The sequence below is a fragment of the Tiliqua scincoides genome, chromosome 5, assembly GCF_035046505.1.
Source record: "Tiliqua scincoides isolate rTilSci1 chromosome 5, rTilSci1.hap2, whole genome shotgun sequence".
Classification (NCBI taxonomy): domain Eukaryota; kingdom Metazoa; phylum Chordata; class Lepidosauria; order Squamata; family Scincidae; genus Tiliqua; species Tiliqua scincoides.
This window is the reverse complement of record NC_089825.1, coordinates 112,770,458-112,795,387: the sequence shown is the minus strand read 5'-3', so window position 1 is coordinate 112,795,387 and position 24,930 is coordinate 112,770,458. Positions and strand designations below refer to the sequence as shown.

The following is a 24,930-nucleotide window of genomic DNA, read 5'->3' as shown; positions in this document are numbered from 1 at the left end:
TTCACCCAGTCCACAGATGTACACATTTGGTCCCTGTTGCATAAAGGCAACATTGGGAGGAATGGCTTAACAGCCAATCAATTCCACAAGTGTTTCCTGGCTTACTACAGTCATTTCCAAAGAGTGGGGTGTGAGACATCTGCTATGGTGCTGGGAGAAACTGACTTAGGGCGCAATCCTAACCCCTTATGTCAGTGCTTTCCAGCACAGACATCAGGGCAATGCAGTTCTGAGGCAAGGGAACAAACATTCCCATACTTTGAGGAGGCCTCCTTGAGTGACACCCAACTGGAGGATGCAGCACATGTCCCATTGGCACTGCTATGCAAGTGCTGGAAAGCACTGACATAAGGAGTTAGGACTGCACCCAAATTGACCCAAGTCTCCCTTAGCCCAACACACCCATTACGGAGTCAAGACTGCCTGCTGCCTCTCTGTGTGATTAACTAGTCTGACCTGGCCACATCAGACTCTGCTGGGTAAATCTGCTGTATTTCTGTATTGGGTGTGATTGGATAATTCAGTCCTTCCTGATATAAAGATGCTCCAGAATGATTTCTGCACCTTCAGCAGGAAGGAAGCGCATTCAGAATCCTGAGCCCCCCACAATGAAGTCCTATTCCACCTATTTCTCCCTTCTTTCAGTGATGGGGTCAGGCAAGGAGGAGGGGGAATAATAACAATAATTGTGCCATATCCCTGTTCATTATTGTTTGATGTTGCACTCATAAAAAAAAAAATCTATGGACTTTTCAAAGATGGCCGAAGATCTCTAGGCACCTGAGGTGGAATGCCAAATTCTGCCCCCCCCAACTTGATAGGGTGCCAGCCTCTGCTCCTTCCACTCTCCAATATTCTAGCTCAGCATTCTTCTCCCCTCTACATTTCCTCTTCCTCTATGTCCCCTTCTTCCTTTCCCAATCCAGGGAGCAGAAGGAGAAATTGCGGAGGCAAGCAGGTGGACAGAGATGGGCACCCACCACGGATCAGTTGCCTGAGGCAACCGGTTTAGTTGGCCTCAAGGATGAGCCCACCTAGAAAGTGTCCACTCGCACATACTCTAGGATTTATATATAATGTGTGTGGAGACCCAGGCCTAAACCCATTAGTTCCTGAGATGGAAAATTAAACTAGTGCCATGCCTCCAACCTTCTTTCCATGGTGGTAAAAATATAAAGAAACAATACGCTGCCCTTTTATGGTACCCAAAAACCTACTTCCAGTGCTAGAGACCGGCTTGCCGCAATCTGGGGCCAGGCAACCCAGTGTGTCTGTTGTCCTTGGAGGCTGAAATCTGGATGAATTGTTGCACAAACATGGAACGCTGCCTATAAGGAGCAGGGAGAATGGTTGAGAGTGAATCATTTACATTATTTCAATGAAGAATTTGCAGTTCATATTGCTGCTTATATTTAGAAAGTTGTAATTAAGGTTCAGACATTTTCTTTATACAGTGAGATTATTTTTAAATTGAATGCATGTTACGCTGTCTTGATCTGTTGAGAGTTAAAAAAAAAAAGCTGGTGAATAAACCAAATAAATAAAGAGAGGTATGTGTGTTCTTTCTGCTCAAATGTCAGCGTGTCTTCTCCTTGGTATTTATGTGTGAGTTCCTAATGTGGGGGATGCCAGGACTCCACAGTTGCTCTGGAAGCTCCGATCCTCTTATCTCAGAAGTGGAAACTGATTGTTTTTTTTCACTGGAAAAGGAAAAGCAGCCTGCATATGCTCAGAGGTACCCAGTCCTTTATTATGAATTCACATAGACTCAGGCAAATCCCAAGGGTCAATGAAAACCTGATATAACTGGATGAAGGTTTCAGCTAAAAAGTAATTACAAGTGGTTGTGGGGGGAAGTGGTGTACAAAGAGGGTGGCTGGGAGTGCCCCTGGTCTTGGGTGCCAGGCTGCAGGGGGGTGTCCGAAAGGCTGTGCCAAGACATTTAGAGCGCAATCCTATGCATGTCTTCTCAGAAGTAAGACCCATTATTGTCAATGGGGCTTGCTCCCAGGAAAGTATATATAGGATTGCAGCCTTGAACTTCTTTTTCAAGAAGAAAACACATTTCTTTCAAACTTATTATTCAATTGCTTATTGGTATGATTCTGTATATGAGGTTACAAAGTTGTATATAAATATACAAACTTACAAAGTGTCTGTGTGTGCGTGCACATAAAGTGTGTGTGTGTGGAGTTCAATAAAAGAAAATGTTCACGTCTGCGCTTCTCTGGCCATTATTATTATTATTCATTTCATATTATGACTATTACTGAAAATAATATTGTCATAGGGGTGGCCAAAAAATTGTAGGCCTCGGTTGCCAGATTACCTTGGTATGCCACTGGTGGGGGAGGGGGGAGACTTTGAGACTCAGAGTGGTTGCAAAGCTATATATTTAAGTACTCCTTCCTGTACTATCTGAAGATGATGAAGTTGGGTTCCACTAAAAAGGTCCCTTGAGCCACCTACGCAGAGTAGCCAGCAACACAGGAGAAGAAGAAGAAGAAAGGGTGCTGGAGGAGGCCAAGCCAGCCAGCCAAGGAACAAGCAGGGGAGGGTGTGTACCCATGTGTCTGGTGATCCTGAACAAGGATTGGGCCATCAAGCAAACAGTACCGGGCCTAACTGGTTTGACTAGATAGACATGGCGAAGGAATGTGCCAGGGAAAACAGCCCCACCCAGCTCTGCCAGAAAAAGCAGCAGCGTTGAAGGGGTGGGTTAGACACAGGATGCAGCCACGAGCCGTGAACGGATTAAAGTAGGAAGCTTGGGGTGGAGAGAAGTCATTTTCTAGCTCTCGAGCCAAACACAGCCCACCAGCCATGTTTTGGCAGCCTCACAAGGTGGGGGGGGGTAATCTTCCTCCAGTTTATACTGCCATCTTGGGAGCATAGAAACAGGGTAGGCCTGGGTCAAGCACCGGGCAGATCGCAACACATCGCGGGTGGGCTCTGAATTCATCTTGAGTTGGTCAAAAACGTAGACGGTCTGAATCAGAGGTAAACCTGCCAATGAGGTGGGAGGGAGCTTTATATTCTAGGGTTGCTCCAAGGGTGGCTGTTTACAAGGTTACATAACCAGCAATGATGATTTATAACAGATTTTTTTTTTTTTATTCCTAAAATCTTCTCCCAAAGAACTCAGGGCAGTGTATATGATCCCCAACCCACCTTTTTGCCTCACAACAACCCTGTGAGGTAGGTCAGGCTGGCAGATGGTGACCTGCCCAAGGGATGTTTGTAACTGAGCGGGTATTGGAAACCAGGCCTGCCCAGTCTTAAGTCCAAGATTCTAATGCAGGGCCAGCCCAAGACCTCCTTGTGCCTGAGGCAGCATGCCAAATCTGCCCCCCTACTTGATTATGTGCCAGTCTCTGCTCTTTGCACACTCCAATGTTTTTGTCCAGCACTCCCCTCCACATTTCCTCTTCCTCTCTGTACCCCTCTTCCTTTTCCTATCCAGGGAGTGGAAGGAAGCAGGGGAGCAGTGGAGGCAAGCAGGCAGACAGAGATGAGCAGCCCCCACCAATCTACTGCCCAAAGTGACAGCTTCAGTTGGCCTCACAGATGGGCTGGCCCTGTTCTAACTTTTAGGATGAGAATGAAACATGATCAGTGGACATGATGGCCCAGACATTAAGAATCAAGCTTGCCCCTGTCTGAATAGCCCTGTCCTGCATCCTGTTCCTCTGTCACATTAGAGTTTGACTGAGGGCTATGAACTCTTTTTTGTTTATTTTAATAGCGATTGATAAGGGGAAAGGTACCAACAGAATGCTGCCCCATTGCTCAGTAAAAGTTTAACCCACTCCACTTCCAGTATCCTGGTCAGCAAATATAAGCACACTGGTTTGATTGACAAAAGATCTTTAAACATTATTTTTTAAAGAAATATATCTGATTAATTTGGACTTAGGTTTTCAACAGACTGAGGCAGAGACGCAAAGAAGGAAGGCCCATAGCCAGGGAGACAGATCAGGGACACACTACACTTGCTCCCAGTGTGGAAGGGATTGTCACTCCCGAATCGGCGACGCTGTGCCAGAACCACCATTCAGAGCACGATACCGTAGCCTTCCGCGACTGAAGGTTGCCAACACTTCAGCCTGTCTACCCCCACTTCAGGCACATTCACTTATATTGGAAGGGGCCCAAACCTATCCAGTTTTCCAGCACTGATGCAGCTGAGCCAACAGGGCACATGCTGCATCCTGTAATGGGGGGGGGGCAGTCACAGAGGCCTCTTCAAGGTAAGCGTTTGTTCCCCTACCTTGCGGCTGCATTTTGGCTGCAACAGCGTGGAAAAGTTGGTTAGGATTGCGCCCAAAGCCTTTCACAGATTGGAAGCAAACTGAGAAAGGATTCCCAGAGCATCTTTGCCCAAGAATTCAAATTCATTTGGGAACAGATGTTCTGAAGTCATTTCTCTAGCTTCAGGTTTTCTTTCAAAAACACAGTTACCTGTATATTCTCCTGCTGATGGGTGCAGGGATGGATGCAGGGACTGTAGGGAGGAAAAATCCAACAAAGCAAAAGGTACTGAATTTGGAAAATTGATATTTAATATTATTACCTGAAGATTAATCAACAACCAAAACCACCACAAAAACAAACCCATAAAATTCAGAAGCCAAAAACCTGAAACTCTGGTATATTTTGGCTGAATTCTGAACCTTTGCAAAATGCAGTTCCAGCCACCAACACTGGAAACTCTGTGGAACTAAAGGAACTATTTGCACCACTCTGAGCTCCTTGGAGGAAGGGCGATATGAAGATTTGGAAAATAATAACTCAACAATATAGTGCTTAGATCTAATTGGGGGGGGGGAACACTGTATAAATTTAAATTGGTGATGAAAAGCTCAATCCCAGTTCAGCCAAGCACTCTCTAGTTGCTTCTACTTCATTTGGGCTTTAAACTGTTCAGACTTCTCAAAGAATCATACAATCCCACCAGCTCACACAGAGGCATTTTCTACAACACTGAAATTTCTACAGTTCTTTCATATTGACCTCTCTCACCCTGAGGCCTTTTGGACTTTTGTCTTACAGGGGCAGCACACACAAGAAACCTACTTGATCTAATGAGTTTTTCAATATCAGTCAACTCTTTCTCTGTTCTGCTGTTCCATTTTGGACTCTGTGGCTGACTGTGTACATGATGCTCAAATGTGTATTTTGTTTTTGATGTGGCTTTGTTATTGTCTCTAATGCCTATTTTACAAGCATTGTGCACCTTGGGGGGCGTTCTAGGGTCGAAACGAAGCCTATTTGTTTTAGGGCGCAATCCTAACCAACTTTCCAGCACTGAGGCAAGGGCAATGCAGCTCCGAGGTAAGGGAACAAACATTGCCTTACCTTGAGGAGGCCTCCATTGACTGCCACTCAACTGGAAGATGCAGCACATGCCCCATTGGCACATCTGTGTCAGTGCTGGAAAGTTGGTTAGGATTTGGGCCTTAGTTATATGCTTTAGTGTAGAATATATCACACTGCAGAGATTTCCAGAACTGGAAAGAGGAAGACCACGCTACTTGTCGAGATGTTACCACAAGGAATTTAACAGTAGGGTCAGATTATTGCACCCAGAGACACTTCCTTGCTAATAAACCTTGCTAGGATCTGGTTGCAACATGGGGGGAAAGCAGTGAAAATGATCTAGTTGGAGAAGATCTGTTGGAATGTGACTCAATGGATGCACTGATGGAAAAATCCAGCTCAGATGAGTTGAACAATCAATGGGTTCCTCTTCTACAATGCTGGGGAAACTTCAAACTTGCCCAGAAATCACAATTTGTGTCTTAGCCCTTCAGCTTCCATTCTTTATGATGGCTGAGCAATTAAATTAAATTAGCAAGTAATTAAAAAGCACGTAGGAGCATGTGCAGAGTGTTTCTGCACTCTGTTTCAGCAGCATGGTGTCAATTCTCAAAAAGCTGATGGTGTGCCTTGACAATTTTAGCACCTGATCAGTGTGCCCTGAGATGAAAAAGATTGAAAATCGCTGATCTGTATAGCAAGTAATCCAGGTCAGAGAAGGTGTCATGTCCAGGTTTTGAGGGAACCCCCCCCCCCCCCCACACACACACACTTTCCAAAAACAAATGTTAGCTATTTCCTCATCTCAGATTTGTGAGCATAAGATTTCTGGAGCTGGGATGCACTCTGTACATGCTTAGTGGCACTTTCTCTTTCTTGTTTTTCCTGGACTCAGGTGTTTCTGGGGCTCAGCCATGGAGGTTAGATGAAGCCTCCTATTCGAATAGCCACGAATAGCCTATGGTTTTATTCCAGATTAAGGACTACACAGATTATTTAAAAAAAAAAAAAAAGCTTTGTTTTGGACACGCCCCCTTCATGTTGTCCGCGGTTGGGGAGAGAGATTGGGGGACTTTTGCCCTATAGGGGGCGCTGCATCTCTTTTCCCCTTGTTTGTTTTTGCAACATATTATGTTTCTACTACGTGCAAAAAGTATCTTGCAATTGAAGATACTGGAGGGCTGGGTGAGGGGCTGTTGGGCACCCGGGGGGGTCCCTGTTCCCCCTTGCAGGGATCCCCTTTGTTACTGTGATCTAAGGAAAGATGGTTGCCTCTCTCTCAACCCTCCCTTGTTCCCCTCCTCCTCAACACCACCCCTTTCCCTTCCTTGCTGGCAATCAGCATTGGTAGAAGAGGCGGAGCTGGGGTGGGGGGAGGGGATCTGGGGGAGGGGTCTCTCCCTGGGGGTGGGGGGAGGTGGTGTTTGCAGTCAGAGAGTCAAAGGCAAGTGAAGGTGGAAAGACAGACGGAGCGACAGAGCGCACCCAGGGCAGTCGCCCCACAGACAGACGCACGGACAGTGGGTACCAAAAGCGGCGGAGGGGGGCATTCGGTGGGGGGGGGGGCAGGCTGCCAGTTTTCCAAGGGAGGCTGTTCTTTATTCCTCCCCGCCAGCTCCTTGTTTGCCTGCGGCGCCCCTGATCCTTTCCAGGCACCCCAAGGGGGGGGGAGTGAGATCCATTGCCAGATGTTGTCCAGTTAATAGGGGATTAAATGCCCTGTGTGGCAGACCGCCCCCCTTCTCAGTCCCTTAGATCGGGTGCCTTCCATCCCCTGACTAGGCAGCACAGCCCCTACTTCCCCCTCCCCCTAGATCAAGACCATTTCTTGCTAGCCTGAAGTGGTGGTGTCGTGATGCCTCTTCGTGGTTGTGTTTTTTTTTTGGGGGGGGGGGGCGCCTTCCTCCCGTGAGCTGGTTTGATTTGATTCCCTGCCCCTTTCCTCGAAGCGCTTCGCGATTGACACCATCAACACAGACCCAAATGTCAAATGGAAAAACACTCCGGATGGGAGGCAACCGGGCCCCCCTCCCCAGCACCAGCAGCCCTCGAAGCACCAGATTGTGGGGGGGGGGAGAAGAAAGGGGTTCCCCCTCGAGAGCACGGGGGGGGCTGGCAGGTTGGAGCAGGGGGAGAAATGGGGGCTGAGAAATCGTTGCCTTGGCTAGAGAAGAGGGATTCAGTGGGGTGCAGCGCGGGGCGGGGCTGCCCAGTCGGATTCCTGGGTTCTTTTGCAAGGGAGTGCCCTGGAGGGGAGAAGACGCCGAACTGGGGCAGGGGGGATGCGTGGCGATGTCTGGGAGGGCAGTGAGTTCTAATGGGTAGAGGCAAAGGGGGCGTGGGGCTGGCAGTCAGGGTGCAGGTGGAGCACGATGCCTGCCTGGGCTCATCCGAAGCAGGCTGGGCTCTAGAGGAGGTGGAGTGGGTGGATCCGGGATTTCTAGCACTCCTGGTTTTTAGGGGGGGCGATCTGCTGCCCACGGGGGTGGGGCTGGCCCCCCCCCCGGACTCCTGGGTTCTTCTTTGCAAGGTAAGAGCAGGTGAATCCAGGACTTTGGGGTTGTTTGGGAGAGAAATGGAGGTGAGAGGTGAATTGGGTGGGCTGGGTGCTACTCAGGTGGTGGGATCACACGAGGACCCCAGAAGGTTTGCTGCAGAGGCATGGGAGTTGGGGCTCCTGGCTTGGCAAGGAGGTCAGATTGGCCACTGGGAGTGAAGTCCAGTGAATTCAAGGCTTGGACACTGCCTTGACACTGAATAAGGACACTGTCCTTATTCCTGATGCCAGGAAGGGAGTTGGGATCAAGCAGTGCTTGGAGGTAGGACACTGTCCCTTGCTGGGAGCAGAGGGTGACTGGACAGTTGTGCTGCGTGTTCCTGCAGTCAGTCAGTCTTGCGGAGCTTCACATGGTCTGGGCTGCAGGTGTGTGTCTGCACATCCAGCTCCTCTGGTGTGGGTGCCCAGGCCTGCTGGCCCTGACAAATGCCCTGGGTCGGAACATGCAAGCCCTGGGGAGCAATCTGGCTCCCAACATTCTGTCTGTCTGTGTTGCATCGACTGACACTGAGAGACTGTCCCCTTCCCTTGTCGGCTGCAAAAGTGGTTGTGGTCGAAAATCTGGGGGGGGGGGCTTCACCCCAGGCACTGAGTCTGAGAGCAGCTCTGAAGCAACTTCACACGAAAGTCATTGGGGCAGGAAGGGCACTTTCCCAGAAATGGTCATTCCCCACTCCCCCATATTCTGAACCCAAAAGCATCGTTCAAAGCAGGTGCTGGGGGGGAGGGGCACTTGATCAAAACAAGGCCTGGACAGAGGCTGGTGTGTTAGTTAAGACACCCACCCACATTCTCACATTTTATTTTGCTTTCTTTTGAAGTGGGGGGATTCTTGAGATGGAGAAGGGCTGTAAGAGGATCAAAAAGGTTGATTTGGGCAGTGAGGATGAGAGTGGATGAGAGGATGAGAGTGGCAGAGCACATGCCTTGCATGCAGAAGATCCCAGGAAGCCCTGGGAAAGATCGCCATCCCAAACCTTGGAGGGCCGTGGTCAGCCAACTAGGCCAAGGGATTGAGCCTTATGCACCCATGAGCCAGGTTTCAGTGTTCAGTGGAAACAGAGCACACAGAGGACTATACCTCAGGTGGGTGTGGAGCTGGCAGGACACCTGGGTAAGAACCATGAGCCACCATGGCAAATGATGGAGGCAAGACTCCTTGGGTCTTGGCGGGTTAGAAAAGGTGGGTGTTGTTGGGGCAGGGAGGTGTGTTCTGCCAACCTTGTGAGCCAGCACAGCACATCAGCCAACCCAGGGTGGAGAGGCTGCAGTGTACATGGCTGGGAGGCCCCCCCCAATGTTATAGTATTTGTTTTCTACAAAGGGATATTGCAAGGTCTCCAGCCTGTTTTGGGGACTCTCCTAGATATGGAGACAGGAACTCTGCTCTGTGCATGCTCAAAGGAATTCTTTTCCTATTGCCCAAGGCTGAAACGTTAGGGACACCTGAGTCCTGGATCAAAATAGGCTCAATATGAGAGAGGAAAGAATGGGATATGTCATCTTCTGCTGTTCAAGATCACTTTGGCTACAAGTTCTTCAGTTCCATGCCGGATCTTTTAGTTTTATACTGGCTTAGTGAATTGAATGCTTTTTCCTGACAGGGCCTTCTGTACCTTTAAAAGCTGTGCAGCAGGCTTCCATTCAACAGGTGATCACTTTCTTCCAGGAACAGCAGCTCCGTGCCAGGAGAGCTGCACCTGTTGGATTTTGGCTTGACATCTTGCTGGAGAAGATACTGGGGGCCTTGCCAGAGCAAAGCAGAGTAGTAGCAACTGTACAAAAGACTATATACGAGGCCTTGAGAAAGCTGAAGGATAAGAGCCCTGAACTTTCAAGGATCCCCAAAACACTTAATTGTATTCTCCTGCTTTTCCCAAGTCTTTTGGAAACACAGACGCCAAATTCCTCTGTTCTGACTGCGGACCACACTCTTCCTTTTGCATCATCAGAACCAGAAATGACAGGATCCAGTCTCCCCAGTTTCCCAGCTTTCATCTTTCCTCTCTCCCTGTGTGGGTTGCCTGAAGACGGTGTCAGGTTATATCCAAGAGTTGGGTCCTTAGAGCTGGCGGGAGGATTTTCCCCTGAATGCCTGTCCTTGCAGGCCCTGTGGAGGGCCCCAGAGTGGCAGGGAGCCCCAGGGAACTGAATCCCTGCCCATGTCAGAGTGATCGAAACAGCTATTTATGGCCCAGGAGGGGGATCCTTGGGTGGAGGCCAGGTTGGAAGCCGGCCATGGCACCTGGGAGTGCGGGAGCCTGAGAAAAGGGGAAGCAGCTTGCTTTTGCAGGGCTCTGGGGAGATGGCTGGTCTGCCAGCCATGGACTGGCACCCAGGAATGGGAGGGGGGTGGGGAGGCTCTGAACCAGGGCTTTTGGTTCTCTTCCCTACACTAGCAAGGCTAGTCGGTGGGGGGGGGGATGATGCTTTGTCATCTATCTTCCCTTCCCCTCACCTTGCTCCCTGCTTTTCCTATTTTTGAAAGATAATTCCAATCTGTGGCATGATAGGACTTGCAAGTTGTTCTCTAAAGTCTCTTCCAAGAATTGGGGGGGGGGGGGTAGAAATTGCACCAATTAGGAGAAACCACAGAAATGGGGTCTGAGGCTCTGGTTCAATGCTGTCCAGGCCGGTACAGCATTTCTGGGGTACAGCATTTCTAGAAACAGCCGGTACAGCTTTCTGGGGTCCTGTGACCATTATGCATTCTGCTATGGGGCTCTGCCTCTGTTCGCGTGTGTGTGACATGTGAGTACATGCATGTACGCACGTATCTCCCTTTTCTCCTGGGTGCCTTGGGGCGGAGGGAAAGTCAGTTCCTTTTTTCAGCTGAAAGACACATTGGGATATGCACTAGCAACGTCTAGGCAAACACACCCCTTTCCCTTGCGCATCTGATTAGCTAGCGCTTTCATCTGGGAATGGCTTCTCAAACCTTTTTCATTTCCTCTCTGCCGTATCCCTGTGGGGCAGGTTAGGCTGAGGACTGGTTCACCCAGGCCAGTTCCTCACAGGACAACTGCAGCACCCAAGTGAAGATGATGATGATGTGTGTGAATGGGCTGCAGCAATTAGAACACTAGACCCTGCTGTTCAGTGGTGTCCATTCACACATTCAGTTGCCTATCATCATGTGCACAATAACTAGCATTCCAGCCTCAACACACTCACTTGTGAATGAGCCCCTTTCCAAGTAAACAGGCACATGTTGCAAAATGAACAGATGAGATAAAAAGTTGTACAGTATAATAATAATAATAATAATAATAATAATAATAATAATGTAGAGTATAGGCATGTGATATGCTAGTCCCAAGAGAGATAGAGTTGCCCAAGGCTACCCAATGAGCTCTGTAGTTTAGGGCCCCTTTACGACATTCTTCCTACAGGGATCAGATTATTGATTTAAATCATTTACATTTCATTTACAAATCATTAAATAACCATTTACATTACTTTGGGAAAAAAGACCTGTGTAAATACATTGTTCTGAATCGGGTTTTCAGGTTTCCTGCACATGCATTCAGGCTACCTACTTGCTTGCTATAGCAATGAGAACACTGGCTTGAGACTTCAGAACCTAGGTGCATGAGTGAAACTGTTTGGTCCTAGTGCCCTGCAGAATTATATCTGTTTGGAGATGAGTGACAGCTCTGTTAGACTCCCTACAGGGGTGGATCCAGAGTTTGTGTTTTGGAGGGGGGAGGGTCATGAACACTAGCTTAATTCCAGAGCCCAGGTCAACCAGGCAGGTAGTTCAGCTGGGCTCCCAGTTGAACTTTGGCCTATGTGGCTGAGGTTTGCTGGGTGGGTAGACCTATGCTCCTGCCTGGATTTGGAGCCCAGATCTACCTGCTGGGTTGACCTGGCCTCCCAGTCCACCTCTTTCAGACTGGGTTTCTGGTTGTACTTGGGCTGTTCCCTACCCTAGTAGTCATCCTTCCCCACTAGTGTCACAGTTTGGGGGGGGGAGCCATGCACCCATGGCCTCCCCCTTGGATCCATTCCTGACTCCCTGTACACGTGCAAGTATACTAAACAAAATAACTCACTAGAGTTAAGGCTGCAATCCTGCACACTTTCAAGTAGGTCCCATGGAAAAAAAATTCCCTTCCAAATCACTGTGTGGTCTGTAAATGTCCAGGATTTCATTAGCAAGAGCTGATAATTTGTGGACAAAATAAAGTGCTTCCATAAGATGGAAAATAAGTGTGTATGCTGTTTGCTTATCAGCCTCATAAATATTCATAATTTGAATGCTGAACACGTTGTAGGAAGGAAAGGAGGAGTGCAAGATCACCCATGCGCTCTCTGTGAATGATCCTGGTGATATGCGGGATGGCGCCTCCTTCCCCTTAGCACCTATGACAGCTTGCTAGTCTTTAGGTCCAGTAGAAAGCTCACAACAATCAACATGGGACATGACTCATAGTATCACTGTCAGCCTCTGAAGTCAGCTATCTTTCCCCATCCTCCAGCAGCCTTCAGCTCCATCTGTCTGAGCCTTCGCTCTCTTTAAAGAGGTTGTCAGTGTAAACATTCACTGTGTGTTTATATTACATTCTGATTTCATTTTAAACCAGATTATTTTTTTAAAAGTCTGTGATGAGATATACATACATATATACAGTATATTGATTTTTATCCATCCTGCCTAGGGAGAATTTAATATCCTTGTCACTGAACATACCTGCCAGCGAGAGGGACAAGGGAGACACATGAACTTGGTGAAGCCTCCAAACCTGGGGTGGGACCCCGAGTGAGAAAGCTGTGCAGTGCCCTTCTGGCTCTTCTTGTGACTACTAAAAACACGATCAACTATTTTGATTGATTTGTTTTTTTAACCCTAGTGACCCTGCTCTATACAGGCTACTGACCTCATCTTGCATGCACCACAGTAGATATGGTTTAATTATCCTATGTCTTGATCACATACTGCACTCCCAGCAGGGATGAACATCACCTGTGGGGCTGATCCAAACCATCCTGCTGCCACAAGATGTTGTACTGTGAGATCTAGGAAGTGCACCCCATGATCTCTTGCAACATCATAGAGAATGACAGCATGCCATTTTTTTAGCATGCATAACCATGTACAGTTTGAGAATTGTGTCCCTCAACAACCATGGGACTGTTGGAAGGAATTCTGGGGCACATTTCTCCAATGCTGCCTAGTTTTGTTAATGCCCCTCAAAAGTCATTGATAGCCCAAGCGTTTGCTTCAGTGATTTTGAGATTAAGCTGACCTTGGCTGCTTACCAAGGAATGGCCACTTATATATGACTCAGTTGCACCTAGTTACATAAGCAGAAGGTTTGGATCCAGGAGCCTTGAATTCACATCTCCACCTCTCTCCCAGACTCGTTGTGCAGCTGTGAGCAAGTCACTCTCTCTCAGAGTCATCTGCAACTGCTTTCTACTGAGTCAGACCTATGTTCCAGCTAGATTAGTGTGGCCAACACTGGTAGCAGGTTCTCCAGGGTTTCAGACAAGGGTCTTTTCCCAGCAGTACCTAGAGATATCAGAGGATGAACCTTGAACCCCGATCTACAGTTACCTGTAAAATGGGAGATAGTTGTCTTTATCACCCATGGATCACAAGTCCCTACACTACCACTAAGAGCAATGCAAATCAAGCAAGAGTACAAAGGCACAAAATAGTCCACATTAAAAAGAAAAGAAAAAATTTCAGATTATTCCAAATCTTGAACCCATTAAGATCAAATCACAAAAATGAGAACACAACACTCTGGATATGGTGTTTTTACAACGTCTGTTATATTCCCCCCTCTGATCAGTTTAATGTTGGGTCTGCCTTTGAAAGATGAGAGCGATCGTGTCTTTCCTCATAGGGGTGTCATATGGGTGACCACAGTACAGATGTTGAGAATTGCTATGGATGATGAACCATAAAAGTGGTGTTTGCAATATCTTTGTTGGCTGTTTCCACAAGTCAAGTGGAAGTTGAGCGTCCAAGGCCAACCCAAGATCCTTCGGTGCCTGAGGCACTATGCCAGATGCTGCCCTTCTTGACCAAATGGCATGCTAACCACTGCTCTGCCTGCCACTGCTCCTTCCACCTCCCATTTCCTGGGTTCAAAAAGGAAGAGGGGAACAGAGTGGAAGAGGAGTGTGGGGGAGAGGGGAGTGGCTGGGTGGGGTCAGGTGCTTCTGACTCAGTCAGCCTCATGAACAGAGCCAGACTCTGTGTGTGTGTGTGTGTGTGTGTGTGTGTGTGTGTGAGAGAGAGAGAGAGAGAGAGAGAGAGAGAGATTTCAAAATAAAACCTCCAAGAGTTCAAATGTCTGCAATTTTCAATGGGCTATCTTCCATCCACAGTGTTCACACAAGGAGGTGAACAATCAATATGAAAGGTGCTTTAAAGTTTTGTGTGTGTGAAAACAGGACTGACAAGTGTTGATTTCGTGGTTAGTTTAAATCCGATACTATGGAGAGAGAGAGAGAGAGAGAGAGAGAGAGAGAGAGAGAGAGAGAGAGAGTTCACATGTTTATGCCTTGGTTTCTACTGGCACTTGAATGTGAGAACTGATACCACCAGCAAGAGTTGCATTTGAGGGTAACTTCAGGTGTACAAGTCTTATCGGTGGTGTTATCTCCCTGGTGACTTGTTCACATCTGAGATTGTCGCTTGATGGTGCAGTCATGGACAATGAATGCAGACAAGAGAACCAGCCCTAAGCTCTAGCAGATGTTTTAGCGCTGTCAGGAAATAAACCTGATGGGCACCCCCCTGCAGCTGGTGGTTTTCCAGGTGTTCATGAGCTTCCTACTAATGTGTAGCTTGAAATGTCTTTGAGAATCTTTTTCTCTTTTACCCCAGGTGCCATGACGGAGCTTCAGGAAGTGCAGATCACAGAGGAGAAGGCACTTTTGCGGACCCCAGCAGGGCCTGATCCGGGCAAGGTTAGCAAAAGGACCCAATCCTGCCATTCCATTCCCTTCCCTTCCTTGCCACCACTCTTTCTCCTTCTCATCAGTGTTCCCCCCACCATGCAGCCCCACATCTTTCCCTCCTTGCTCATTTCCAGCTGGAATCCAGCTACATCATTTAGCCCAACCATTGATCCCTCCAGCCCAGTGGGTGCTTTTCTGCTCTGTTTGGCAGTGACTCTGAGGCCATTCGGGAGGGGCAGAGAGTGATGGAGCCTCAGCATGTGCTTCGTTTTGAGAGGCGGAGCGGGGAGAAAGAGCAACCAAAGTGAAGAAGGAGAGAGGGAGTGCCATGCCCAGGGTGAGGAGAGATGCTGAGGAGACTGAAGGGGCCTACTGAAAGTGGGTGGGGCCAAAGCAAACACCTGCAAAGGCTACCCTGGCTACCCTTCAAATAGTGCAGGCCTGATCTTCCAAACATAATGGCCACGTCAGCACTGCAGACACTCGCTGAGGTTAGGTTGCAACCCACTTCTGGATCCCAGCCCCAGAGGTGTCATGCACTGCCCAAGAGCTTGGGACAGTGATATTACGATATCACATGACATTGGGTCATGTGACATCACTTCCAGGTTCTCCCCAGGGAAGGGGTACCCTCTGTACCAGCTTTGCACACCCCTCCCCTTGAAGAGAACCATGGCACAACGCAGTCACTTCAGGGTTCTCCCTGGAGGAGGGGTGCTCACAGCAGCAGCTTCACACTCCCCATTCCTTCTCCTGTGGAGGTTCCCCTTCAAGCCTTCAAGTCCCTTCAAGCCTTCAGCCCTTCAATCACTTCAAGTGATTAGAGTGGAGCCTGGAGAGCAGTCATGCACCCCCCTTGGCATAGCACCGGGAGCAGGTGCATATATATATATATATATATATATATATATTTGTCCCTCACCGTTTGAATCTATGAACTTCACAGATTACAGTGTATTTGACTGGAGTTATCTTCTGCTATTTCTAAGTTTATTGGTTGGTTGGTTGGTTGGCAACCTTCAGTCTCAAAAGACTATGGTATAAACCTACAGCACCCGGTATTCCCAGGTGGTCTCCCATCCAAGTACTAACCAGACCTGACCCTGCTTAGCTTCCGAGATCAGACAAGATCAGACATGACATGTAAATCCAGTCATTGTTTGTCATACACTGCTGTCAAGCGAGGTATTGTGGGAGTCACCAACTGTTCTTCTGGCTGTGCTCCTAGGCCTTTTAACACCTGTGTGACCCCTGCTGGCAGGTGCAGCAATTTGAAAAGCTTTCTCTGCTGAATTTGTAGCCGTCAAACAGAACAGGAGCCCTGTCAAGAAAAGAAGTTGGCAGCCTTTAGCTTTTAAGAGACAGTTGTTCCATGCAAAACCTGGTCAGCCATTGTGGGGGAAGTTAGTGCCTTTTTACTATGGTACTACTTGCTTTCTAGCAAGGAAATCTAGAGATGGACTTCCGATCTGGAGCAGTACATGGGTTGAGGTGTGGACATTACTAGATGGCCCCAGGTATCCTAGGACATATACTATGAAATATGAGCTCAGCATAACCATCCTTACGAAGACCAGGATGGAAGGGCTGTGCAGTATAAGTCTCTAGTTACCTGCATGAAGCATGAATGCGTATAGCTGTGGGGAGAGGTGCAAGTCTTTGTCCTTCTCAAGGACACTTTCTGTGCTCATGAAATGAGAAGCACATCAGTCAACTGGTAGCAAGGGTAGGAAGCTGATAAGCTCTTGGATCATTAGGTTGGGACTCTAGAGCAGCCACTGTGCCATGGCACATAGGTGTGCCACGAATGGTCCCCAGGTGTGCCATAAAAATTTGCAAAAGGGTCATTTATTAGCGGGCCACTGGGGGATGCAAGCCCCCCATGGGCAGCACACTGTGCCTTGTCAATGGTCCAAAAACTGGCAGTGTGCCTTGACCATTTTAGTGCCCTGACAGTGTGCCGTGAGATGAAAAAGGTTGAAAATCACTGCTCTAGAGTGTGGTTAGCCATTCACCTAGCTCTTCCCAGTTTGAAAGGCCTCAACCAACCCACAGGGATCATTGCCCCCACCAACCCCCCATTCCTGTAATCCTGATTCTTTTTTTCTCACTTACCTCCCACCTTCTTGCACTGTCTCGTCTGTCTTTCTGTCTGCCTTTTTCCCCCTGTTCTTTCTCTGTGTTCTAGGATGTGGAACTGATAACAGCCAAACTTCTGCAGGAACATGGCCAGGTAATGCCCCTCTCCCCACCTTGATCATGGGGACAGAATTGGTGCCCCCTACAAGCCTACAGAAATCCCCAACCTCACAAAAGTCAAATAGTTTCTCACCGCAACATTTGTCTCCCAGTGGTCCCCCCCCCATCTTTATAATCACTGGATAACTTGCAGGTATAGATCCAAGGATTGGGGTGCCACCTTTTATTTTTTTATTGAGCCCAGTAGTCTGACATGTGCAGCTTTCCCCCATCCCAGGGCTGCAATGCTGGGGAAAAGCTGCACCTGTTGAATTTCTTTCAATCATGAAGCTGTTCAGGTGCAGAGCCTCTGTCAGGAAAAGAAGGCAGCAGCCTAAGAGTTAAAATCCCCATAGGGAAAGAACAGTGAAGTATGAGCTGGATTGTTTTGAAGGTTTCTACCATTTTCTCTGGCAGGGCTTCTGTGCCTTAACAGCCTTGTGACAACAGTGCAAACTTCTCACTGTATTTCAATACTGCAGAAAGCTGCATCTGTTGAATTTCTCCCTGTTATGTAATGCAAGAGCCTTGCCAGGAACAAACACAAAAGGAATATTGCAACCTTCCCCAAGAATCCTGGCCCCAGGCCCAACCTGCTTCCTCTTTGTTGGCTTGGATTTGTAGCTTGGCCTCTCCCTATAGCTGCAGCCTAACCCCTGCTCTTATTTGCCATCGGTTGGGTCCCACTGGACAGTGAGGCAGGCCTGAGAAACCAGACCAGGGTTTGAATTAGGACTGCTGCTTTCCCCACCTCCACTCTGTGACCTGAAATAGCTTCATGATATGTAGAACAGCTGCTCTTTCCCCTTTTCATGGTGTCTTAAGATGACCAAATGTTACACACAGCCCTACTCCTGTGCCTATGACTGTGGTTTACAGCCCAATCCTATGCATGTCTACTCAGAAGTAAGTCTCATTAGAGTCAGTGGGGCTTACTCCCAGGAAAGTGTGAATAGGATTGGGTTGTTAATCTGCAGGCTTTACCAGGAGATTGGACTGAACTCCAGGTTGCATAAAGCATCACCCATTGATGCTTGCAGCTCAGATTAGCTTCAAAGGGGCAATGAGCAGCCCTGACCATTTTTTATAATCAGGATAAATTTTTTCACACTTGCACTAGGGCAAGCTATACCTGTTGAGATTTCAGCCTGTCAGCTACCAACCCTAGCTGTCCTTGGTCGGTCTTAGGCAAGATACAGTCTCTTGATCTTTTTATTTTCCAAGTTAAAAAAAAAAATTTATAGGGCTATTGTAAGGTTAGATGACACAGCTATGTAAAAAAAACTTGTTGCACATTTATACATAATAATTGCACTTCCTGATTGCAAAAGACTTATGACACCGGTTTGTACTCATGTAAGGTAAGTCATTCCTGGGTCCACTTTCCCAATGACGAATTGAGTCAAGAAACTAGACTTGACCAAGACTAGGCAGCATGACACTGATGCCCAAAATGCCTAGCAGATCTAGAATTTGACTCAATAAATTCAAATTCCATCCCTGAACTTGGGAGAATATCCCAGAGACTTGACTTTCACCCCTTACCAGCTGTTAGCTGGTTGTGTTCCACTTAGTGGGTTATAAGTTTTTAATTTTTTTATAGAAATATTTCTACTCCAGCTTTCTATCCCACCCAGGAGGTCAACTCAGGCAGTTGCCACAAGTCCACTTGTCTTTCCACTCACTTCCACCACTCCTCTGTCTCCTTGGATTGGAGAACACAGTGGAAGAGATAGTGTGGAGAGTAGAGCGGTGAGCTAGAGTGCTGGATGCTCTAGACCACCCCTCTTCTCCACACTTCCTTTCCTGCACTTTCTCTTTTAATCCAGGGGATGGGGGAGTGAGGCTATCACCTCCCCATGTAAAGGGCCTCAGGTGCCAGGAGATCCTGAACCAACCCTGCATTTTGGAGACTTCCCAATTGACTCAGAAGTCAAGGTAAAACATGAAGGCAGATAAAACAACAGCTGGCATTAAACAGAGGGAGAAACAATGGTTCCTTATGCCTAAAGCATCCTGGCATAGCACTCTTTTCATCCGGTGTCTGAACATGTACAGTGAGAAGTCTGAACAGACTTCTCAGGATACAGTTCCATAGTGCTGACCTCTAGCAGTGTGAGCATTTGTTATGGAGGAGAGGGCTACTGCACCTTTAACAATTCTGCTTTAAGTGCAGCAGATGCAGCTTCTCTGCCTGCCCACCCACCCCCCATTTCTTCTTCTACAGTACTGTTAAAGGTACAGGTTCTCTTTTCCATCTGGCCACCCACTCAGAGATCTGCAACAACCATTCACCTCCCCAAGCCAAACAGCTGCCTTTGTAAGCGCCTGAGTTTGCTGCCTGCCTGGGACTGTAAAATTGGAGGACCTTCCAAGTGTCTGGCAGGCCATGATGCATGGCAGGCAGGCTGTGTTTAGGTTGGTGGGCTGCCTGTAGTGGTACCAATGTTAACCACTAATCCACCCCCAACATCTCCTTTGGGTCCAACAGTCCTGCCTTACAGTGCCAGGCTTCCTGCACCTCAGCTGCACAGCTTCTCTCCTGAACTGTCTCTTCCATCTCCACCTTTCACCCTTTTCTGACCTGCCTGTGTTATTGAGGTTCTGGTCAGGCGTTTGATCCCTCCTGGAACCTTTCCCATGTCTCCGGTTGCTTTGGAACACACGGAGTTCCCTTGTGTGCCACAAGAGAGATCTTGAGCAGGAAGGGCTGGGAAAAATCAACAATGGACTGAATGAAAAACCAAACATTAAAAACAGGCTGCGATTGTTTGAAACATTGACACATGCTTTTCTGAGCATATCACAGGGGCAATAAGGTGGAGCTGGTTCATTTGCCTTCGCTGAATCCTGCACTTGTTCAGGAAAGTTCTAAGCCACGTTTAAATTTTAAGATTGCAAGTGTGAGGCTTGCCAGACACACCCTCTGATCAATGAGTTCTTCAGGTTCATAGACAAAGTTGCAACATAGCTTGCCTTTTGCAGCCTTAATTGGAAGTGCCAGGGATTGAAACTGGGCATGTGCTCTGTCACTGACCTACCATATGGTGTAGTTGGGACCTGACATATGTGCCACTCCATCTCATCCCAGTTTGAGATTAGAGGAAAGGGCACTCTCTGTATGCTCAATAATACCATTTTTCTTAGTAATAGTCCTTGATATATTCCTGAACTGAAATCTGCCATATAAAATGGGATTTTAGCCCTGGTTTTCAGTATGTCTGTTGTCTTCTACTTCCTCTTGAGAGCCTCCACTAGTTTTCTGCAGGGTAGAAAACTGAAGTACTTGTTGAGCCTACCCAGTGTCCCCTACTAGAGCCATGACAGAGAACAACGTTTTGCATGTATGCAGTTAACACTAGATGATTTTGCAGGAGTTCGACTAGATGATTTTGGTGGGCAGTGTTTCTGGTGTACAAGAAACATAATTTCATCATCTCAAGAATCACAGTTTCATCTAAAAGAAACAGAGAAACCAAATGTCTAGTCTTTAACCCATTTCTGCCCAGGCCACAGGTAGACACATTTGATCCCAGTTGCATATATGCAATGTTGAGCAGAAATGGAATAGATGTAAAAACACAAGGCAAATGCCTGGTGAAATCTCAAACATTGAGGATCAGAGTGGGGGATAGGGATAAGATTGTCAACTTTTCATCTGCATTCAGTAGCTGTCTCTTTAACCCACCCCTTGACGAGCAGGCATTAGGATAATATGTATCTCCATACTGGAAAAAAAATCTTTGTTGATTTTGTAAAATCAAGTAGGTTAAGGCTCAGCAGCAGTCAAGGCTGTTTTTCCATCAGGTTGGTTTGCACCCCTTGGGAGGGGAGGGATCTTCTTTCTGTCTTTTAAAAAATAATTCTGATTTGATTCACTCCCCCAACCCCCTTTATTTTTAAGCACACCCTATACGCAGTCTATCAGGTGGGAAAAAGTAATGTGTGGCATGGCCCTGAACGATGTTCTGACTTGGCCCCTTTCTCTGTTGTGTCTCAGCCCCAGAGGTCTTCTTTCTCAGCCCTGCTCCTTGAGGTCTCTTAAATGGAAAAGCCAAGGATTGAGCCTGGGTCTTTCCTCATGCAAAATATGTCCTCTCCCTGAAGTATGGCTCCCTAGTCTCTCCCCAGACGGGTATGTTGCGCAAATGGGGCCCATAGGAGCCCTGGGAAAGTGGCTGCAATTGGGAGACATTGAGCACGTGGAACATGCACTGGCAAGCCCTACCTCCGGTCTCCTTGTATAGAATGTACTTTGTGCATAGAAGCTATGCACACACACGATGTGCATGCCTAGGTCCTGTCCCTATGATCTGAGGCTATGCATTTTGCACAGCAAGCCTGGATGTGTACAACTTGCACCCCCATCGGTTCTATTCACAAGGCATGATCTATGCATGGAGATCTGGGATCAAGCTTCCTGCCAAGATCTCACTCATCCATCCCTCCATGCCCACATGCTCACTGTGACCCAACTGCAGGTATCTGCCCAAGGTTAGAGTCTAGCATCACAGTACTGTACCTTCATTTGTTCACCTCTCTCTCTCTCTCTCTCTCTCTCTTTCTCTTTTTTCCCTTCCTCAGAAACACACAGTGGAGACACCTTATGGGGTTGTGACAATCACCATCCATGGAACACCCAAGCCCAAACGTCCAGCCATCCTCACCTACCATGATGTGGGACAAAATCGTAAGCCTGGAACACCCTCTTGTGGGGGGAGGGCTGGGAGTTTTCTCATCACTGCAGCCCCAAGAAAAAACTTAGATGGGTCATCCTACAGTCCAAATCACAGAACCTTGAAAAAGATCTTGCAATTCTGGAAAGACTACAAAAATAACTTATTTTGGAGAGAGCAAGAGTCCCCATGCATGCAAGTATTTGTGTGCATAGACACATGTGTCTCTTTTGTGACTTCCCCACGTGCTATCACAAACTCCTACCACCACAAGTGGAATAAGAGCCAGCATTCATATAGAGCAGAGATTCTTAACCTTTTTTACAATTACAGACCCCCCCCAAAAGATAGTTTGCCCAGTGTGTCCCTATTCCCCCTTACCCCTTCATTGAAGTCATCATCATCACCAGTCCTATTAGATACCAATGTAAAGATGGCAGTAACTTGGTTTTATTTTATACAGTATATTGATAGCTAGGAAAAGAACATCTTTTACTGTACTGATAATGGTGATAGTTAATCTAATCTAATCTAGCAACGTTTTTTTTAATTGTTCAGAGATCAAGGCCCATACCTCCATTTAGTTCCCATACCCCCAAAGGCAGAGGTTCCCAAAAGTACCACAGTCGTGGTGCTCTTCTTTTGCAGCAACTTTCCCGACTCTCTTGGGTGCCACCATCTTGAATCTTTTGAGATCTCATGTGATTCTCGCACAATCCAAGATTGTGTTGCCCAGGAAAGCCAGGAAGAAGAGGCCACTGGGGACAGCCCACACTGCCCCTGTGAGTTCAGGACGGCACCCTCGGACACCATGGCACACAGATTGGGAACCACTGGCCAAGTGGTATGGGTACTGCCAGTTAAGAATCCCTGTTATGCAGCCTTGTAAGACTTTAGAATTCTATCTTTGATTGATTGGTGACCCCCAAAAGGGGATACTTACATTCACATTGTGGACTCACTGGGTGGCCTTAAGCTCCTCATAGTCTGCCTGCCTGAGGATCATTAGGCTCTTTTCATGACTTATCTGCCTGTGACTCATTCTGAATTCCTTCGACAGACAGCTGAAAGCTGGAGGGGATAGAAATCTCTCTCACACAAACACACTGAAGAAAGGAGGAACCTGTGGCTGACTTTCCCTGCCTCTTGTTTATCTCCCCTTATCTCCCTGCTTAGCAGCTAATTTGCCCTAGGGAGGGAGAGGAATATTAGCTCCCAAGGAGAGATATCAGAGAAGTTAAAGAACAGGGGGATTCCGGCAAGCATCTTCCCCTCCTTCATGTGGTTATGTTTGCTATCATCTCTTACTTTCTTTGCCTGTTGGACTCTGGGGAAGGTGGAAAGCATGAGAATTCCCAACAACAGACTCTTGCCTGGTGGGGCTGCTATTATGCCAAGAGCGTAATGTGTACCCCTGCTCTCTGTTTCCCAGGTTGGCCTTCCCCACAGGGTTGTTGTGAGCCTGAATTAAACAATGTGTCTAATACACTTTCCACAGACCAAGGTCCATTGAAGTTATCTTGAGTAGTACGTTTTGAGAACCATGTTTTTGTTTGCCAAAGCTCAAATGTTGCAGTGCACAGACGTTTGATATTCATCCCTACATTTTTTGTTGTATGCATTGCTGCTTAAAAATATACTTCAGTATGAAAAAGGGGGGGGGGAAGAAATACATTTTCTGTCATCAGTTCTAAAATTTGAATTCAGATCATGAAATTAGGATCTCCATATTCTGATTAAAATGTGCATTTCCTTTTCTTTTATGTTTCCAATCTGACATGTGTTTTGTTCTGGAACACCCCAATCAACAGGACCAGTAATTTCTTGTTCTGAAAGAATCTGGAGGGTTTCTTTTCCCCTTGGAGCTGTGTGTCCCTTGCGTGCCAGATCTCCAAGTCAAGTTTGCTTGCTTGTTTGAACACTTCCCTGTTTTGTGGGGCCAAGTGAAGGCATTTTGGTGACTGAGGCAGAAAATCTAAATGTGCCTCCCAATGTAAAACTAATTGGTTAACCCCCGGTGTAAAACTACTGCAACTACTGAGAATTTACTGAGTTTTAGTGGCCCCCACACATCTGATACCCACTTCGTGGTAGGGCCACCCCTGTCCACTTCGTGGTAGGGCCACCCCTGTTTTATTTGCACCTTGCCAATCAGATGACAGTGCCTCTTGCCCTTCTGTAGTCTGACACCCCCTTCTTCTGTCTCCCCACCCCCAACTCCCAGATCATTCGTGCTTCGACACACTTTTCCACTATGAGGACATGCAAGAGATCATAAAGAACTTCGTGGTGATACATGTGGACGCGCCTGGCATGGAGGAGGGTGCCCCGGCCTTCCCTCTGGGGTGAGCCTTGCAGCCCCAATTTCCACCCCACCCTCATGGTAGGGTGTGATGGGGACGAAGTCCAGCTGTCTAATGTAGCCCCCCACTCTCTGCTTCCATCCTAGGTATCAGTATCCTTCGCTGGACCAGCTAGCTGACATGATCCCTTGCATCTTGCAATATGTCAAGTGAGTCAGGGTGGGATGGTGTGTGTGTGTGTGTGTTGGAGTCAGGGGAATCAGGTTCCAATGATGTTACCATGTGATCTCACATCAGTTTCTGCTCACCATGCCTCCATTAAGACAAACCAGAAGATGGTTGGCAACCTTCAGTCTTGAAAGACTATGGTATAAGCCTACAGCACCCAGTATTCCCAGGCAGTCTCCCATCCAAGTACTAACCAGGCCTGACCCTGCTTAGCTTCCAAGATCAGACGAGATCGGGCCAACAGCTGAAAGGCAGGATAAAAACCTAAAAGTCCTACCTGCTAGCCCAGGGCTATCAGGATCCCCTGGTAGATTTCAGGGTTATATGGGGTCAGCTGGCAAGAACTTTGAACTGCTAATAATTGACTGATGCAAGTGAAATTACAGGTTAGCACATCTACCCTTGAAACAGCTCTGTCTAGCCTTGTGCTGATTGCTCATCTCTCCATTTCTGAGTGGTCTTTGTGCAGCACTGCTGGCCAGTTTTAGAATTTTGTGGTAGGCTACCTGATCTATCTCAGATGCAGAGTTGTATTTATATGTACAGGTTTATCAAAATGTGCAGCCTGAGGGATGTATACTGAGGGGTGCAGCTTGAAAGGCGTACACTTCTTGAGCCCCTGTTTTGTCCCCGGTTGATAGTCTGGGAAAGTGGATCCCACAAACCTGAAATCTTCTCATCCCCTATATAC

The 24,930-nt window shown here is 47.5% G+C and overlaps 1 protein-coding gene across 1 annotated transcript in view; it reads left to right on the top strand.

Annotated features, from left to right (window-relative positions):
• The first annotated feature begins 6,732 nt into the window (after positions 1-6,732).
• NDRG2 (NDRG family member 2) overlaps positions 6,733-24,930 on the top strand; it is a 38,603-nt gene continuing 20,405 nt past the window's right edge. Inside the window, exons 1-6 of the mRNA XM_066631152.1 lie at positions 6,733-6,839; positions 14,721-14,803; positions 16,983-17,027; positions 21,617-21,722; positions 23,933-24,053; positions 24,158-24,220. Of these exons, the coding sequence (XP_066487249.1) occupies positions 14,726-14,803; positions 16,983-17,027; positions 21,617-21,722; positions 23,933-24,053; positions 24,158-24,220 (413 nt within the window). The 5' untranslated portion in view covers positions 6,733-6,839; positions 14,721-14,725. The remainder of the gene's footprint in view (positions 6,840-14,720; positions 14,804-16,982; positions 17,028-21,616; positions 21,723-23,932; positions 24,054-24,157; positions 24,221-24,930) is intronic.